A 17,397-nucleotide genomic window follows, 5' to 3' on the forward strand; every position below is an offset into this window, starting at 1 on the left:
CTCCACAAAAACTGACGAACAAAATAAGTACATAATTGATCATTTTATTTTTATCATTGAGTTTGAATCTTTTTTTTTTGAAGAAATCAAATTGCTATTTACGAATTTCGTAACAACTATATTTTTTAGCAGCACAAAACTTATATCACAACAAATATAAGTAGGTAGGTAGGTAACTATTTTTAATCAATCTCATTAGCGATTACTGATTTCTGTGCCGTGTTTATGTACCTATGACCAAATTGTCACTGTTTAAATAAAATCGAAATAAACATATTTATCTCGTTGATAAGATATCACATTACTATCAGATGAGTAGGCAGGGCAGGCATTATTATGTACATAAATTAAAGTGCCACAAACATATGACAATTTAATGTACAGTCAATCGCATATCAACTTCCCCGGCAAGTTCGGGATTAATTTGCGTATGTGCTGTTGACTGTACACGAAATAAAAAAAATGAATCAGAAGGCCTACCAAGAAACATCTAAACAGGTAGCACGGAAATAAAGTCCTCATTTACGTTAGCATCGTCAGTAGTAACATAGAGAAAAGTTGCAATAATCGTTGCAAACTTGTACATAACACAAGCGTTCGATTTCAATGCGATTTTGCAAAATACATGCAGCAAACGCATTCGGTGTGCACAAGTCTAAGTATGTAAAGCTCCTATGTGCCCATATGTATACTACATAAGAGAAAGGAAGGGAAAATTATTACGAGCATGATAATATAAATAACCCCTACGCGCATTGGTCATGACTATAGTTCTCAATGTTTGTACGCGCATTGGTCATGACTCAATGTTTGAAAATGCATGGAAACTGTCAGGAAATAGTCTAGACTTTGATTCTCAGGAATTTTCTTCATATGTTTCCCGTGAAATTTTCGAAGAGAATTTCTCTTGAAAATCTGTATGAAGATTATTCTAACTCTCTGGTATCATTTATCAATATAAATAATAAATAAATATACATAAATATATATATAATACAGATAACACAGATTATGTTAGCCCCAAAGTACCTATGTAATATAAATGAAGTGTTTGCCCCATAGTGGTGACTCCATATTGGTGCTCCCACAGAGTAAATCGTAGTATCGTCAAAAACAACATAACATGAAGTTGACTTTATCATAAAATACCTCATGTGAACACAAAGATTAGACGATAACTGCGGATTCGTAACTTATTCATACGCCACTGAAATGTAAATAAGTAAGATATAGTTATTTAATCTTCGTATTGTATGATTCATTTATATCGGATAACTTTATTTATATAACTAATGGCTCGTCCCGGCTTCGCTCGGGTAAAAACATAATAAATTATATACTCAAACTTTCCATAGGAATCGCTATCTATTAGCAGAAACTGCTTGAAAATCCGTGCTCTAGTTTTTTAGTTTATCGCGAATAGAGAGACAGACTGGAAATTAATTGTGATGCTGATTCAACCTCCAGGTTGCTAAATAATGTAGAATAATAAAATATATATAAAGTTATTCAAATGCTTTTATTTTAATTATTCTCATGATTAGTTAACATTTCAGCTGGTGAAAATCAAAACCTAGTATCCAACTCATTGTTTTTATGTAGTTACTTTTTTTATCTAGCCTGTTGATGTGTCCCACTGCTGGACAAAGACCTCCTCTTCCTTTTTCCACAAATCTCTGTCTATTAAAACAATTGACTATTCCGCATATCACAATCCACACTTAAGTATTTGCAAATTATATAATTATAAACTTCGTCATAACATATTTGGTTTCTGTCATTCAAGAACGATAAATTATGACGTAGTTATATATAAATTATGACCAGAAGAAAAGGGACAGAGCGCTTAAAGCTCTCTTTAACTATGTGCCCCATAGATTTAAAAAGGGCCGTGCGCGGGGGTGTGCCCAATTTTACAAGGCCCAATCTGCCGTTTTGTATGAGGTGGGCCGAGAAATTTGTATGGAAACCTTTTATGTTATTTGGGTACTTTAGACCTTTATTGTTTTCATAGTCTTTGAACTGTAGGTACAGTTAACAGCACATCAAGTTACCCTGAAAGAACCCCTATGGCGGCGCGGTAATTGCGGCAAGTTTGAAATGAATTTGTGTAGGTTGATGCTGTTGACTGTACAACACAGGGCTACAATATTTTTTACAGGAACATAATACTATTCTTGTGTGATATATATTTTTTAGTTCTATCGCCAGTTTATTGAATTGTTCCCCCTGAATATTCGTCAGCATTATTTAATGGCAAGCCGTTAAATAAACCCGCTAAGATTTGTTCTGAATTGTGCATTACAAAAAACAAAAATGGATGATCAACTTTGACGTCATTATAGCCGAAATGGACGTGAGCTGAAAAGAAGAAATAATAAATCAATTAATTTATCTATTGAAATATGGGTTTCAGGTTCAGATTGTCACTGAAAATCTAGTGGTACACTTTTTTAGCATATTTAATGTACATTAGTAGTTACATTTGTAGTTAATATTATAATTTTGTTCATTTTCTGTGATTTATAATTGTATGCTATAAATAAATTTATTTCTATTTCTATTTTAGGGCCAATGAAAATTAGTCTTACGATCTTGGTTGTCTGTTTTAATTGCTTTTTCATCCACCACGATCTTAGCGGCATGGACACTATTTGTGACATGCACCCTGTCATTATGAACCACTTTGGTCAAAATATTGTTGTTTTCGTCGAATATTTCTTTTAAGCCGATCTGCGGAGACAAATATATACTCGATTTTAATAATATAGAAAATAAAATCGGAGGATGGTAACTTGAAATTTATTTTTTTCTGAAATCCTGAAACCTGAAGTTTTTTAAGACCGATTTTGATGACATTTGGTATGCATGTGGTATGCATGCAGGTTCAAATATTTTTTTCCAAAAATCATCCCCAAAAGTATCTATGATGGGGGTGAAAGTTTGTATGAAAATCATCTGTTCCGCTTTCGAAGATAAATTGACGCAGGCGAAGCCGCGATCAAGAGCTAGTAGAAAATAAATTCAAAAGCCCAATTCGCCGGGTTTTTTTATCGTTGGTTATGAAATAAAAGAGATTGATTAATTTGTGTCAGTGACGCTAGTGTGCTGTTAGATAGCCTTAAGAGCCATGTCCCATTGATCAGTCGTTAGTTGCGACGGCGCAGCATGTTTTAGCTCCGTTGTTTTCTATAGGTTTTGACACCGACGTGCGTTGACGCAAACTTCATGCAATTTCTGCGTTGCCTGTCGGCGGACGTTAAAATGACGGAGCGCAACTGAGCAATAGCACACGAGCTTTTCAATAAAAGCTTGTTCTATAAAAAACCATTACCTTTTTATATATTTTATTCAAGTCTAATTGAGTGGTGACATTAAATCTCGGAATGGTAAGGCGCAGTTGCGTTTTATCAACAGATGCCCACATCTTGTTCCAAACATCTGGGTTCTTCAAGGTTGTCTTCATGATGTCTTCTAAGATGTCATTGTTATTCCCAAGCGGCAGTATAATGACAAATGTCATTTTGTAGCCAGAATATGGCATCGCTATTATCTAAAATAATTATTTGGTCAAATAAACACGTTTAGTAGCGTGGTAACACACCTATTGCGATGTTCCACAGATTAAGTTATATGTTGTTCGATTTTCAACTACCTTATCTCACTTACGTGGAATTAAACACACATAACAACATTAGTAATGGAGTGGTTTGCCATTGCCTTCTCCATTTCACATACAAGTTAATAATCAACCAGCGTGCAGGTTTCCTCACGATGTTTTCCTTCACCGGAAGCAAGTGGTGGTCGATGAAAACGACAATACATGAGTAGGATTGGTATACAAACTCCTGTGGCACGAGTAGGAATCGAACCTGGGACCTTTCGATCCACTGGCGGGCGTCTTGACTATTACACCACAACCGCTTCTATACCTAATAAAAATATACCTAATTACTTCCAAAAAGTACTACCTTTACCCGTGGAACTCTCTCTTTCACCTGAACGTTTCTTCCTAGGCTTTTGAGCGTTGCCAGCCCAGGTCCGTATTCCATCTTTTTTTTCTTCTTTTGTAAAGAGTACCAGACTGAATACGCTGTCTGATAAACTTTTTTCTCAGTAGTTCCATAGACTTTTTCTATCTGTGTGATTTGTCCTAATATATTTATATTATTTATATTTTTTTTATACAAAAAATCTCACTTGTCAGATGATCCACAAAAGAGATATCTAAATTTGATAGATTTTTTAAAATCAAATTTCTAATACTAACCTTTACTCCATATATACGAGATGTACCATACAGAAAGCTGGATTTAAAGGTCATCATATCCATTACTATGTCTTGACCTGGAGCTTTAAAAATGTCTTGATTAATTGAATCGACTGGATGTTCCCAAAAACCCTGCAAATAAAGATCTCTTTAGCCAACTCATCCCACTCGAACTTATCCCGCGAGATGGGTATATATCATGAGTTGATTGGGGCTGTATCGAGTCTGAAACGGTTCTCCGACAGTTGCTTCGTCTACGATCGTTTCGTCGACAGAATGTTTCGACATCGGGCGATTGAACGACAGAACCCTTCATCTACGAACGATTCGCCGACAGAATAGAAGAGACATTCTACATCTAGTAGGACATCTAGTATCTGATACAGATAATCTTATTATCTCAGTGACTAACATTTTCAAAATCGGTTTATCGGCTAGCTGTTTTACTTGTGAAGGATTAATTCAAAAGACCTTAAAATTTTCCCTTGATTATAAACATTTCGGGCTCGATTGTGTAGTAAAGTGAAAGTATAAAACACTCACATGAAAATATAGAGCATTAGTTATAAAAAGAGATGTCGTTGGATATATTATCTTGTTAAGATCTACCAGTCCATTTATTTCTTTTTGTGTTTGTTGGCTCACCTGTAAACGAAGAACATACTCTAAGATATCCTGACCGCTGTAATTTTTTGATTCTTCGGAAAAGTTAAAAGCATAGTATTTCGATATTGACGACCTCGGTGGCGTAGTGGCTAAAGTGCTTGCCTCTGAACCGAGAGGTTCGATCCCCGGTCGGGTCATGACATGATGGAAAATGATCTTTTTCTGATTGGCCCGGGTCTTGGATATTTTCTGTATATGTATTTGTTATAAAATATAGAATTAGTGTATCGAACAAGTATCGAACTTACTTTGGGTCCTAATTCAATCTGTGTCTATATGTCCTGATATATTTATTTATATATGAATGGAATTTATCTCAAACAAACCGATGTGAGCACTTTTTCGACAAGAGATAGATGTATTAGTGATCTCCTACGCTCGATTTACAATTAAATAATCGTAATCAATTGATTATAGAGGTTCATTTTTAAGAAAAAGAGATTACAATTTAGGTTAAAGAAAGTGAATAATTATAAAAATAAAAATTCAGTCGTTAATGCTACAAGATCTCTCCGATGAAAATAAAAGCTTGTGGCAAAAATGACATTTTTGTACTGTATTTAAGTACTTAACATTAACATTACGTAGGTACCTAACATTTCGTCTCTGTGCTGAAATCATTGCTTACCCATTGATTAATTATTTCTGTTGCTTCTTCGGTGTTATTAAAATGTATCGTCCTGTAGCCAGCGCCGGATATTGCCATGACATGCTCAAAAAACAATGGATACATAGTGTATTTTACAGAAACGAATATTGTGCTTGATATGATAAGTTGAACATTGTCCTTGGCACCTTCCAGTTCCCGTTTTAAGTCGTACATGGTTTTAATAACCTATTGACAGATACAAATTATAGAAAACTACCTGCGCCCCGGGACTTCACTCCCGTGGGAATTTCGAGATAAAAAAGATACCGTTGTGTTTAGTAGTGTAAGTATGTGTTATTCTAGGTTATATCCTACCAGTGTAGATTTGATTTGATCCAGTAGATTTTGTATGAAAGAGTAACAAACATACATACATCCTCACAAACTTTCACATTTATAATATTTGTAGGACTAGTAAGATTAACCGAGCGAATGAAGCGAGGTCCCCGTTTCAGCTTGTCCAAAAATGTTTTGGTAGGTATGTCAGTGTGTTCTTTAGAGATCGCGTTTCTCAACGGATTCCCATGGAATTTTGGGAGAATGTTCAATAAACATATGATAAAAGATTGTTGACCCATTTTTTTTTTAAATTTTATAAAGTAGCAGTCGTAACGAAATTGGTTACTGTCAAGAGAGTAATGGGGGCTTACTATCATCGTCTCATGATCTAGTTTAGGGCCTAAACTTATCTGCACCTATCGCTAATTCGAACCATCGACTCAAATTTTAGTATGAATGCAATTCATTCCAGGTTTCTAAATTGAACTATGGCATTAGAATCGTTCTGTAAAAGTTTATGGTGGGCCTGTTGCTGTGGTGCTGTTCTGTGCATTCAAACACAAGCAGTGCTGTACTGTTCACCGTTCTACTTCTGCCTCACTATTATGCCCTCGTGTGAAATAGGCTTAATGCTCGCAAGAGTGTTCCGCTCGGAGCGAAGCTATCACGAATAACTTGATTAGTCCGTTATTTAACTAGGTAACAAAATACTATAAAATATTTAAAGCACAAAAATATCGAGCCCAGTTAAAAAGTGCTACTAAACAAAATGTAGTTATTTATATATTTATAATAATAAAATAATTCACCTTTGAACGTCTGCATCCGATGGCATTTTTCAGCTCTTCATAATTGCGACTGCTAGATCCCATTAACAGTTCCGCCAAAGGTATAATAGCAATGTAGGGGGAACATACTATATTTTTATTTGATCCCGTCACAACATGCTACAAAATACAAAAATAATAAAATTTAACTCTTGTTAAATATATTTTGAGAAGAGATTTAGTTTAATACCTCATATACACAACTCCATTATTAACTGAGGTCGAAGTGCGGGCTTGCATTTTCACGTCTCACCTTCGAGTCGATTCGAAGTGAGACGAAGCGAAACAATGACATTGCAGTATGGTTGTCGTTGCGTCACAATGGCGCAATATGATTGGTTCGCTGTGTCTTATTTCGAATCAATTCGATGGTGGGAAGTGGAATGTACTTCGACCACTGTACTTTTTACGAATAAAAACATGGGTGGTAGGTTTAGTAAATATTAAATAAGAGGAATGTTTTTTTTTTACTTTAGGTGACCAATAAATTTTGTATATATATTATAATGTCTATTTAGGTGGCGAATTCCCTGTTGTACCGAATCAAATATAACGAGTAAGACTTGTAACCAGCCATAACTTAATCTTTTGCTGACATTTAGGTATGTTAGCAACACCCAGTACGCAAAATACTCCATTTTGTCTTCGCAGGTTAAAGTTAACATCAAAGTTGACTGGTGCAACCCACCTTTAGCATGTAAAACGTGATGACAATTAAAATTATTTTGTTGTTTGTGTTAAGCCAAACAAAGAAGCTGTATTTCACTTGTCACATTTCTTTGATCAGATTACTCCTCTCTCATCATCACGTGTTCCGGGTTACATTCGGAGATGTGACGCCTCAAAGCCTAAGGTTAGCGTAAAAATACCATTGAATTTGGAAGATTTGGCTTTGATATTACAACTGGCCACTACGCTTAGGAATGATATTGTTGCCTATCGGCTGTTAAGGCGTGTCCCTTAGTCGCCTCGTACGACATCCAGGGGAGGATAAGGAGTAGTCCTATTTTAGGGCGGGACCACACGCCCAAGATGTTTGTACTTTGAACAAGTTGAATTATTATATTTTATAATAAAAATTGGTTTCGAATTATAAACCGGTTCAAATAAAGTTTTATGGTCACTTTGCAACAGATCTAGTGTTGCAGAAGAGTCGATGTTTTACTATCGATAGTTGTCATTGGAAGGCTTTTACCCAGCAGTGGGAACATCAGTAGGGTAATAAAAATAAGTTGTCATGTTGCTGTCAATATAAAACTGTCAATATAAAAAAGCGGTGGTGGTGTAATGGTTAGACGCCCGCCTGTGGATCGAAAGATTCCAAGTTCGAATCCTACTCGTGCCACATGAGTTTGTATACCAATCTGACTCATGTACATATAGTAGTTTTCATCGTCCACCACTTGCTTCCGGTGAAGGAAAAACATCGTGAAGAAACCTGAACCTGGTTGATTCATTAACTTGTATGTGAAATTGAGAAGGCAATGGCAAACCACTCCATTACTAATACCAAGAAAGTTGTTGTGTGTTTTTCGCTCCACGTAACAACCATGACCCTCAGCCATGAGGAATACGACTATATCAGCACTCGGATCACAATCATAACCTGTTTTGATATACCTTTTGACTATGTACATTATGTACTTTTATATATTATTAGAAGGAAAAAAAACATTGTAAGAAACAATAATGGTAAGCCGATCTGGCATGATAGGGACCAACACTGTTCAAATGAGTTTCTTTCGGCATTTCTTCTCAGCAGTGGTCGTTCCGAAATGCCAGTAGTTTGTAGCTTGTGAGAAATAACTATAAATATTGACGAGAAAAAGTGCCTGTGAAGGTCTAATTTCTGAATAAATGATTTGAATTTGAATATAAAGACACAGCACTTATTTATTTAATAAAAGACAAAAATACTACAGTTTAGATTTTGAGTATATATCATAAAAAAAACAACTATTTTTCGTATTTTTTTCCACATTTACATCCATCATACACAACATAGCTTTTATATTAGCTAAAATAATCGCGAGCAGGGACAAACACATGGATAGAAATGTTCCTTGTGAATCTTAAAGTATATAAGACTAGCTGCGCTCCGAGGCTTCGCTCCCATGGGATAAAAAGTACCATTATGTGTTATTCCAGGTTTTATTCTACCCGTGTACCAAATTTCATAACAATCAGTCCAGTAGATTTTGCGTGAAAGAGTAATAAACTTACACAGACATATCTTGTAATATTAGTAGGATAATTATCAAAGACAAACCCGTACATTGAACATATATCTTCTCACATCTCCATTAAGATTCATATGCAGGACATTATGTGGCGCAGGTGGAGGTGAATCTTCAACACCTTTACTTTCAATACTTCTTGAATTAAAAATTGTTTTCATTGGTTTATTGTTTTTAGATGACGCAGATAGAATAAGGGCCGTAACTAGCAATACTTCTTTTATTAGCTTCGCTGCGAACATGTGTGCATATAATTTGACTTTGAAGACAAAAAAAAGTCCGGTAATTGGTACCGCAAATGTATGTTTCTGACGTGTGTGCTATAAATGAAAACAAAGATTTATGAAATATAATTTTAAAATTCAACTTACGATTCAATATAGTTTTCGTTATTTTAATTGGACGGACGACACAAATTAGTTATTAGAACCAGAACTTATGAAGTGTCATTACAATAGCAGTGGTGAGAAAAAAGTTTAATGACTTTCTTATACCGTCTACTTTCACGACTGATGACTGATTTGATACACATAATGACTGCATCATGTTTCCTTTTCTTGTTGATGTATGCCGACAAGTCACTGTTAGATGCACTAACATAGGAGTTTGTAAACTTTAATCAACAATACAGAAGACAATCGCAATTGATCGCAAATGTACACCGTCGAAATACTTACATCGACGTCCGACCGCTGTGCGAAGAGCGACTTTGCTATTTACATCTCGTCATCGCGCATCGAGTCGATTCTTAGTGAGACGCAGTTAACTAATCACAACGCGCCATTGTGACGCAACGACAACCACACCGCAATGTGATTGGTTCGCTGCGTCTCATTTCGAATCGACTCGATAGTGAGAAGATTAAGTGTTTGCACGAGATTAGTAGAGTAAAAATGTGTTTATTGTTCTTTATCTGACATGCTGCGTGACATCGTATAGTTATTTGACATACTGCGTGGCATAGGCTTTTTCCTTTCAATCATCAGTCATTTTAAACACCATTTTCTGATTAGATTATAAAAGATAGGATTCCTTCTCAGCGAGGACAAGTGGATTTTATTGTTACCCTCTACGATATTACGCCATTTCACGAACGCAAAAATGAGAATCGAACGCAAAATTTGGGAATAAAAATAAATAATTATTAAAAACTAAATTTTCCTTTTTGTCTTTTGTGGTATTTTGTTTCTAGTAAGAGTGCCAAATTATAATCTTAAAACTTCCATCAAGAAGAATTTTTGATACAAAAGGGAACAAGAAAGCAGTGAGTTGCATATCAATATTTTATTTATTATGGTGATGATATTGTCTATAAGTTATTTATGATATGACTGAACTATACCTGAAATATACTTTTCTTTGATTTTTAAAAATTGTAATATAAAAAATTCTTTATTACACCAGAAAAATGAAAGGAACAATAAACAGTTGTACGTACATAATAATGGCGGCGTTATCGCTAAAACAATTTATTTAACAACCGCCCAAACAGAATTCTTTATTATAGTGTGTAGCTTAGCTAGTGGGCTGAAAAATCGACCATTATAAACAAAGGAATAGGTAACGATTTTGAAATGTCTGAAAAATTACAGAATAAAGATATCTAGCTGGAGTCGTTGCTGTTAAATCGTTTAATAAATTTGGCGAGAAAATTACATGAAGCTTCAGGCAATTATAATTGAAACAAACAGTCTGCGGTGACCACTTGCCATTCGGTAGGAGACATGCGTGTTCACTTGCTCAGTAGTATAAAAAACTGAGACAAAAAGTGGAAAGGAAAAAACACGAGAAAAACGATAAATTAAATTAAATTTTAAAAGTCATCAGATAGGAAGTGACCACCGCAGCCTGTGCTCATTCTACAACCTCAGAGTACAGTCAACAGCACATCAACCTATCTAAATTCATTGCAAACTCGTCGTTATTACCGCGCTATAGAGTTTCATGCAGAGTAACTTATAATAACGATGTCTGTATCTAGGAGCTTAAAACATTTACATATATACACTTTGATTTTCTGTAAATGTATTTGAAAAAAAAAAACATATTTACATTTATTTGGTAATCTAGATTTATTGTGAATATTAAAATAATAAAAATTACGCATATTTCTTAGTCGATGTTCTCTCTCGCTCCCTAAGTTCGTTTTGTACATAGCTTTGAATGAATAAAATGCTATTTAATTGTGACATGAAACGTAGTCTTTTCCGAAATCATAATCCGTTGTAGAAACCAGCAAACAATTGTTCTGTATTTGCCACCACAAAATAAACAAATGGACGATTAACGACAACCTCAGTGGTCCGTGGTCTGGCATTGCCATCAGAAAATGAAGATATTAATTTCGTAGCTGAAAATCAATAGGGCAGCGTCCTTAAATTAAGAGAGGTGATCGAAAATTAAATTCAATAATATACCTATGCAGGCAAACATTTATATCAATATTGTTTTAATGCTTTATATGTTATTATTTTTAATGTCTGTGGCAACACAAATAAACGTTTTTATGTCTATGTTAAACACGGTAGACATACCTATATATAGATTCAACAGAACAAGCGTGTTGCACCAAACAGTTAGCAATCAAATGTCATTTGTTAACATTAAAAACAATCCTACTAAAATTATAAATGCGAAAGTTTGTAAGTATGTATGTTTATTACTCTTTCACGCAAAATATACTGGACGGATTATTATGAAATTTGGTACACGGGTAGAATATAACCTGGAAAAACACTTATGATACCTTTTATGCCGAAATTCCCACGGGAGCGAAGCCCCGGGGCGAAGCTAGTAACTATATAAATTCAAAATACAATAAAAGAATCAAGAAAATTAGGGGACCACACGCCCGAATGAAAGGTGTTCTATGTATTATGTGTGTAATAATTTTGACCAATGTTAAAAAAAATATGAGTTAAAATAATATGATGGTTACCAGAGGCTTTTGATGATTTCTCGTCTACCTCAATAACGGCAACGTGGATACTCTCCGAGACATAAATCTTTTGTTTGGACAACACTTTGGTTAATACACTGTTATCTTTTTCAAATATATCTTTTAACCCGACCTGTGGAAAAATAAACTATAAACTGATTTATCTGAGATGTTGTTTCTGATTGATCTGTCTTCAGGATTTTGTAGCACGATGCCTATTATCGCCCTAAATTACTCAACCGATTTCCAAAATTATGTCATCAATTGGAAATTACACTATTTCTAATCTGAGCAACGTACTAACTTATGGTACCTATAATTCCCACGGCAGTGAATCTTAATGTGTATTGTACTACCCGTATGTAATGACAGGTCATTTTTTCATTTTTGTATCTATCCAATTCATTCCAAGCACAAAAATTTTATTATATTGACGTTGGTTCTATTGGTTGGTTGGTTTAATGGGTCAGTGCTTGTATTATTGTGTTTCAGTTTGAAGATTGAGAGAGCCAGTGTTCTGTGGCAGTGGCAAAGGCCACTAAGTCGTCAACGTGCGTGTTACACTTCCGAGGGTGAGGTGCGGGTTTTCATTTTACTTCTCACTATCGAGTCAATTCGCAGTGAGACACATTTTTCTGTAGAGACGCAGCTAACTAATCACATTGTGGTGTGGTTGTCGTCACGTAACAATGGCGCACTGTGATTGGTTAGCTGCGTTTCACTGCGAATCGACTCGATAGTAAGAAATGAAATACGGACATAGACGTTATAGGCGTTCATAGGCTGTAATGTTTTACCGCCAGGTGGGCCGTATGCATGTCTACTTGGTAGTATTAAAAAATGGAGTCCCGTTACAGACTAAAATACCTAAGCATAAAGTATGTAAAAAAAATTACATTACCTTCTTATATATTTTGTTCAAATCCAATTTAGTACTTGTTACGAATTTTGGAATGGTAAGTGCTAATCTCGTTTCTACCATTGATTCAAATAACATGTTCCAAGTCTCAGGTGCTGCTAATGTTTTACACAAAAATGTATCCACATTTCTATTCTCAAACGGTAATACAATAACAAATGATACCTCATCGCCTGAGTATGGTATCTGTATTATCTAAAAAAAGTGACAATCATTGTTTAAGGATAGGGTTTCTATAAAATACTGAAACATATATTGGCGATTTTTGAAAATGTATTAGATTTCTGATATATCTCAAAACTGCAACAGTTTTTACTTAGTCATCATAAATCAATCATCAACACTAATTATAAACAGTAAATAAAGTTAGTCTGAGTCCTTCCTTCCTTGACGACATCAAGTCAGCATTTCTTGAGTTTGCCTCTTCTACCAGGGCCGGGTGGGAGCGGCATAGCCAGACATTTGTTCCCTGCGTAATTTGCCGGTCTACGCAAAACGCAGTTAGGTGTATTGGGCAGGTTGATGTGCTGTTAACTTATTCTTTAGGAATAGGGTTCAAAAGTATTTATGAACTTTTCACGAAACGAATTAACAAATATTACACTGTAAATAATTCCATTACTGGCGGGCTGTCCACGTCTGTAGAAGAACGGATAACAGCCTTAGTAGACGTGTTCTCGAGTGGAGACCACTCCTGGTTAAGCGAAGTGTGGATCACCCATTGGCTAGATGCCGTGATGACCTGTGAAAGCTTGCAGGATTCGACTGGATGCGAAAAACCCCAAAACGACAATGGTTGCGCACCTTGGGAGAGGCCTGTGTCCAGCAGTGGACTGTTACATGCTAATGATGATAAATAATCTAATAAAATACTTTGGTTAGATAATAATAAGAGTGTTAAAGCTTATAAAAATGTTGTTTCAGAACATTATAGAAACTAAGTTTTAGAAGGCTTAGTAACATTATAAAGTTAATTATACTATACTTGTAGCAATGAAACGCTTCTATAACTGCGTCCAAATCCAGCTTTGTAGTATGCTACAAGTAGCTTATAAGTAAAAAGAAAAGTAGTCTTGAAGATAGCTATAGATACTAATTCTGCTAGTTGGGTATTACATAGTCGCTAACCTCTACTGCATACTTGTGGTTTTTTGTGTAGTTGAAACGTGCTTCTGTAGTCATCATTTCTATATTAATATCTTGACCTGGTGCTTTGAAAGGTTCCAAATTCTGATATGTAAATGAATTTTTCCAGAGACCCTGTAATATGTGGCCAAGAGCAAGCGCGTTATCATAGCTTGAAAAAATCTTGAAAACCACTTCCACACGACCCAATTTTACGCCCAATTTGATTAGATTAACAATCAAATTGGGTCGTGTGGACGGAAATATGAAATTAAAGGTCATTGGGTGGTCGGTGTCACTCGATTTGGGATTGCTCTATCCAATACTGAAATTGGCGATTTAATTGTGGACGATTAGATTGTACCCAATTCAATCGGCAATCAAATTGGGCAATCAGATTGTGTGGAAGAGGTTTTAAATGAGTACACATTGAGGACACATTATTATGCTATACTTTTTCTGGGATGAAACATATTGTTTGTCAATTTCGGAACTCTTAATTATATGATACTAGCGGCCCGTCTCGGCTTCGCTCGGGTAAAAACATAATAAATTATACCCAAACCTATTCTGTGCAATAAAATTCAACTAAATTAAAATAACTTAAACTTACGTGAAAGTAGATAGCGTTGGTTATAAGAAGAGATGTCGTTATTGAAATCTGATTAGGTTCTACCAAGCTGTTTATCATGCCTTTGGTTTTTTGTCTGACCTGTGAGTAATCAAAATTCCATTAATAAAAATAAGTACCTTTTTAAAGATTCACTAGTTTTTGCCCGCGGCTTCGGCGTTCGAAATTTCTCTGAAGATATAATTTTCATACAAAACTTTAACCCCCAATAGTCATTTCGCCATGAAAGCGGGACAGACAGATAAATAGACAGACTTTCGCCTTTATAATATTAGTACGAATTCTTGAGTACATGGCATGGTGTCTATGGACCGAAAGGACTATTTTAAAATTATATTAGTGCTACATAAACAAGCTTCCATATGATTTAAAAGTTATATCACAACATAACTCACCCAGTCATTAATTAATTCAGCCGTTTTTTGCGGTCTCAGAAAGTCTACTCTTTCGCAGCTGGACTCGAAAACAGCTTTGACCTTAGCATCGAAAGCAGGATTCAACTGATATTTATCAGAGACGTACAGTCTGCTTGCTATGCTAAGCTGAACATTGCCATTCATATATGTTAGACGATCAATCACCTCGAAGAAATTATCGTCAACCTATAGATAAAAAGATGTATTGAAGAAATCCCTATCAACCCAACGGGATCCAGACGGGAACAAAATTAAATGTGGCTTGGATTAAACATCTGTATTAGGCATATACTTAGTTAAGACAAAGCGATTCTATGAAATTTATACCCCTACTGCATAATATATAATATAGTCATGAATATGTGTGCAATTTTTTAAAATCATTTTAAAAATAGTAGGTAAAATTTGAATGGATTTGTTATACATGTCATACATGGCATTTCAACTTAATAAATTCTAGAATCATAACAGATTTATTTTATATTTTTTTTATCTCATTATTATTTTCAAAAATAAGAGGGAAAATGTTAGAACACTTCATGCGACACGATGCCTTCTTCAAATATATCATAGAAAGAAAGGTGGAAGGAAGAAGGCGTCCAGGAAGACCAAGAGATAGTTACACCAGACAAATTAAAGATAAAGTGCGTGACGTGTCGTATGAAGAAGTGAAAGAGTTGGCTTCGGAGTGAGAACAATGGAAGGAACTCCACCGACATAAGCCTCGCTCTTAAATTGTATGATGGTAAATTATTTTGATAAAATGGATATGATGAACAAAGAAATGCTCACCCTGGAACGACTGTATCCTGTGGCATTCTTCAGTTCTTGGTGATTTCTACTACTAGATCCCATCATCAGCTTACCCAGCGGCAGAAGTGCAGATAAAGGTGAACATACTATACTTCTTTTAGATGACTTTACTACGTGCTTATTAATGGAAAGCGCAAAAGAAATATCACTGTTAAAAGTAAACTGAGTGCTAAAAGAACTGTGATCATCAAATAATCCAGCAAACTAATTATTATACATACGTAAGTTTGTTACCACTTCACGCTTTATCTGCGTAACCAATATTCTTTAATCTCCTTCAAATTTTGCATACATGCAAACACATACACACATACATTACATATGCAGTTTGCATACATGTATGAGAAGGATAAGAATTGCACCGAAAAAGTTCACGAGGCCGGATCCGCGCCCAAAAGCCAATTACTTCTAAATGGATAAACATACTTTTCCCAAGTATTCAGATTGTAAATTGTGTTTTATCTCAACAATTTTCCTAAATATTTAAGAAAATTGTCCCACTGCTGTACATAGGCCCAGCAGAAAGGGAAGGCCTTTGCCCAGCAGTGGGACACAAATAGGCTTATAAAAAAAATTGTTTCTAGGCATCCGTGAAAAGGAATACAGTGGGCTCTATACGCCATATTGATACTATTTCTTGTGTATTTGTGTTTTCTTATGCAATAACATTATTCAAACAAACAAACCAATCCGCACATAGATCATAGTTCTTCTCAATTGTCCAGTTAGATCCATTCGTAGGAGACCGGGTGGTGGCATATCCAATGAATCTTCAACATTAATACTTTCAATGCTAACCGAATCAAAAAATGGTGTCGATAAATGTTCATCCTCATTGCTTGATAATGTAGATTGGATAATGCTCCAAAATGTGAATAGTTCAATCAGGTCAGCTGTAAACGAGTTTCCACAAGTTTTTTATAAAAATGTCTTTACCACCTACATTCGTTGTTATTGCCGTCAGAAATATCTTGTTTCATTCAATGAATGATAAAAAATCAAGCCCATGCAGTAAACTGTTGAGGAGTTGCTTCGATGGGTGACGATCCTATTCCACTATCAAGCCTTGCTTATCACAAAAATTCATTGCCATGTGAACAAGAGTCACGTGCAATATTGCAGGACCGTGCCATTAGCCGTTGAGGAATTCCTTCGTCGGAAACCAATCTTTTGTACCATCAAATCATAATGATGCAATGTAATCTAAAGTAAACGTAAAGTATTTTTTTTTCAAATCCACTTACAATTTGATAGCATTTTAGTAATTTTTTGGTCGCACTTTAATACGTTTGATACAGTCTTTAAAAATGACGTTTTCTTTGCATGACGCAAAATTACATTAAAATTGATTTTTGTGACTTCACGCTTATACAACGGAAGTAGTGGGTGAGGCTGTGCAACCGCCCTGGGCATTGGATAAAAAAGGGCGTCTCGAGTAACGGTGCAACTTAACGCTGGATCTTCTAAGGGATGCGAGAAGTAAGTACATGTAATAGAAGGACAAGCTTTACCTCTTTTTTAATTATATACCTCTCAGTTGCGGTGATAAGTCGCGCCGAGTGTTGAGTCACAGGCCACAGGAGTAAGTTTTCACCAACAAGTTCTTAACGCACCCCTACGTAAGGAG

The 17,397-nt window shown here is 35.4% G+C and overlaps 2 protein-coding genes across 6 annotated transcripts; both read right to left on the minus strand.

Annotated features, from left to right (window-relative positions):
- Nucleotides 1-1,795: 1,795 nt before the first annotated feature.
- LOC128671080 (serine protease inhibitor 3/4-like) lies at nucleotides 1,796-10,475 on the minus strand. Of its 3 annotated transcripts, XM_053747233.2 has the most exons (10): nucleotides 10,271-10,316; nucleotides 9,606-9,694; nucleotides 8,967-9,248; nucleotides 6,674-6,811; nucleotides 5,565-5,771; nucleotides 4,814-4,915; nucleotides 4,271-4,402; nucleotides 3,335-3,553; nucleotides 2,592-2,733; nucleotides 1,796-2,361 (listed from the first exon to the last, which is right to left on the minus strand). In XM_053747233.2, exons 3-10 carry the CDS (start codon nucleotides 9,168-9,170, stop codon nucleotides 2,213-2,215), a joined length of 1,293 nt encoding a protein of 430 aa, XP_053603208.1. In that variant the 5' UTR covers nucleotides 9,171-9,248; nucleotides 9,606-9,694; nucleotides 10,271-10,316; the 3' UTR covers nucleotides 1,796-2,212. The 3 variants fall into 3 exon arrangements, with proteins under 3 accessions (XP_053603208.1, XP_053603210.1, XP_053603209.1); XM_053747235.2 differs by lacking the exons at nucleotides 9,606-9,694; nucleotides 10,271-10,316 and adding an exon at nucleotides 10,367-10,475; XM_053747234.2 differs by lacking the exon at nucleotides 9,606-9,694 and having other exon boundaries at nucleotides 10,271-10,387.
- Nucleotides 10,476-10,993: 518 nt separating this feature from the next.
- On the minus strand, nucleotides 10,994-17,345 carry LOC128671077 (antichymotrypsin-2-like). 3 transcript variants are annotated; one of them, XM_053747225.2, is made up of 9 exons: nucleotides 17,015-17,345; nucleotides 16,569-16,663; nucleotides 15,750-15,887; nucleotides 14,937-15,143; nucleotides 14,524-14,622; nucleotides 13,914-14,045; nucleotides 12,768-12,980; nucleotides 11,867-11,999; nucleotides 10,994-11,278 (listed from the first exon to the last, which is right to left on the minus strand). In XM_053747225.2, the coding sequence occupies exons 1-9, from the start codon at nucleotides 17,181-17,183 to the stop codon at nucleotides 11,142-11,144; spliced, it is 1,323 nt and encodes a 440-aa protein (XP_053603200.1). In that variant the 5' UTR covers nucleotides 17,184-17,345; the 3' UTR covers nucleotides 10,994-11,141. The 3 variants fall into 3 exon arrangements, with proteins under 3 accessions (XP_053603200.1, XP_053603201.1, XP_053603199.1); XM_053747226.2 differs by having other exon boundaries at nucleotides 16,457-16,663; nucleotides 17,015-17,344; XM_053747224.2 differs by having other exon boundaries at nucleotides 16,467-16,663; nucleotides 17,015-17,267.
- Nucleotides 17,346-17,397: the final 52 nt, after the last annotated feature.

Source organism: Plodia interpunctella, chromosome 6, assembly GCF_027563975.2.
Source record: "Plodia interpunctella isolate USDA-ARS_2022_Savannah chromosome 6, ilPloInte3.2, whole genome shotgun sequence".
NCBI classification, from domain to species: domain Eukaryota; kingdom Metazoa; phylum Arthropoda; class Insecta; order Lepidoptera; family Pyralidae; genus Plodia; species Plodia interpunctella.

Bases quoted from the DNA above. Each gene is read 5' to 3' on its own strand.
- LOC128671080 (XM_053747235.2), bottom strand. From the start codon at position 9,170: ATGTTCGCAGCGAAGCTAATAAAAGAAGTATTGCTAGTTACGGCCCTT. The intron at 3,554-4,270 runs GTTAGTATTAGA...TAATTATTTTAG, and splicing joins CTCGTATATATGGAGTAAAG to ATAATAGCGATGCCATATTC. The intron at 2,362-2,591 runs GTAAGACTAATT...TCTTCTTTTCAG, and splicing joins TAAAACAGACAACCAAGATC to CTCACGTCCATTTCGGCTAT.
- LOC128671077 (XM_053747224.2), bottom strand. From the start codon at position 17,183: ATGCCCAGGGCGGTTGCACAGCCTCACCCACTACTTCCGTTGTATAAG. The intron at 16,664-17,014 runs GTAAGTGGATTT...ACTCGTTTACAG, and splicing joins TACTAAAATGCTATCAAATT to CTGACCTGATTGAACTATTC. The intron at 15,888-16,466 runs GTGCGGATTGGT...TCCATTAATAAG, and splicing joins TGAGAAGAACTATGATCTAT to CACGTAGTAAAGTCATCTAA.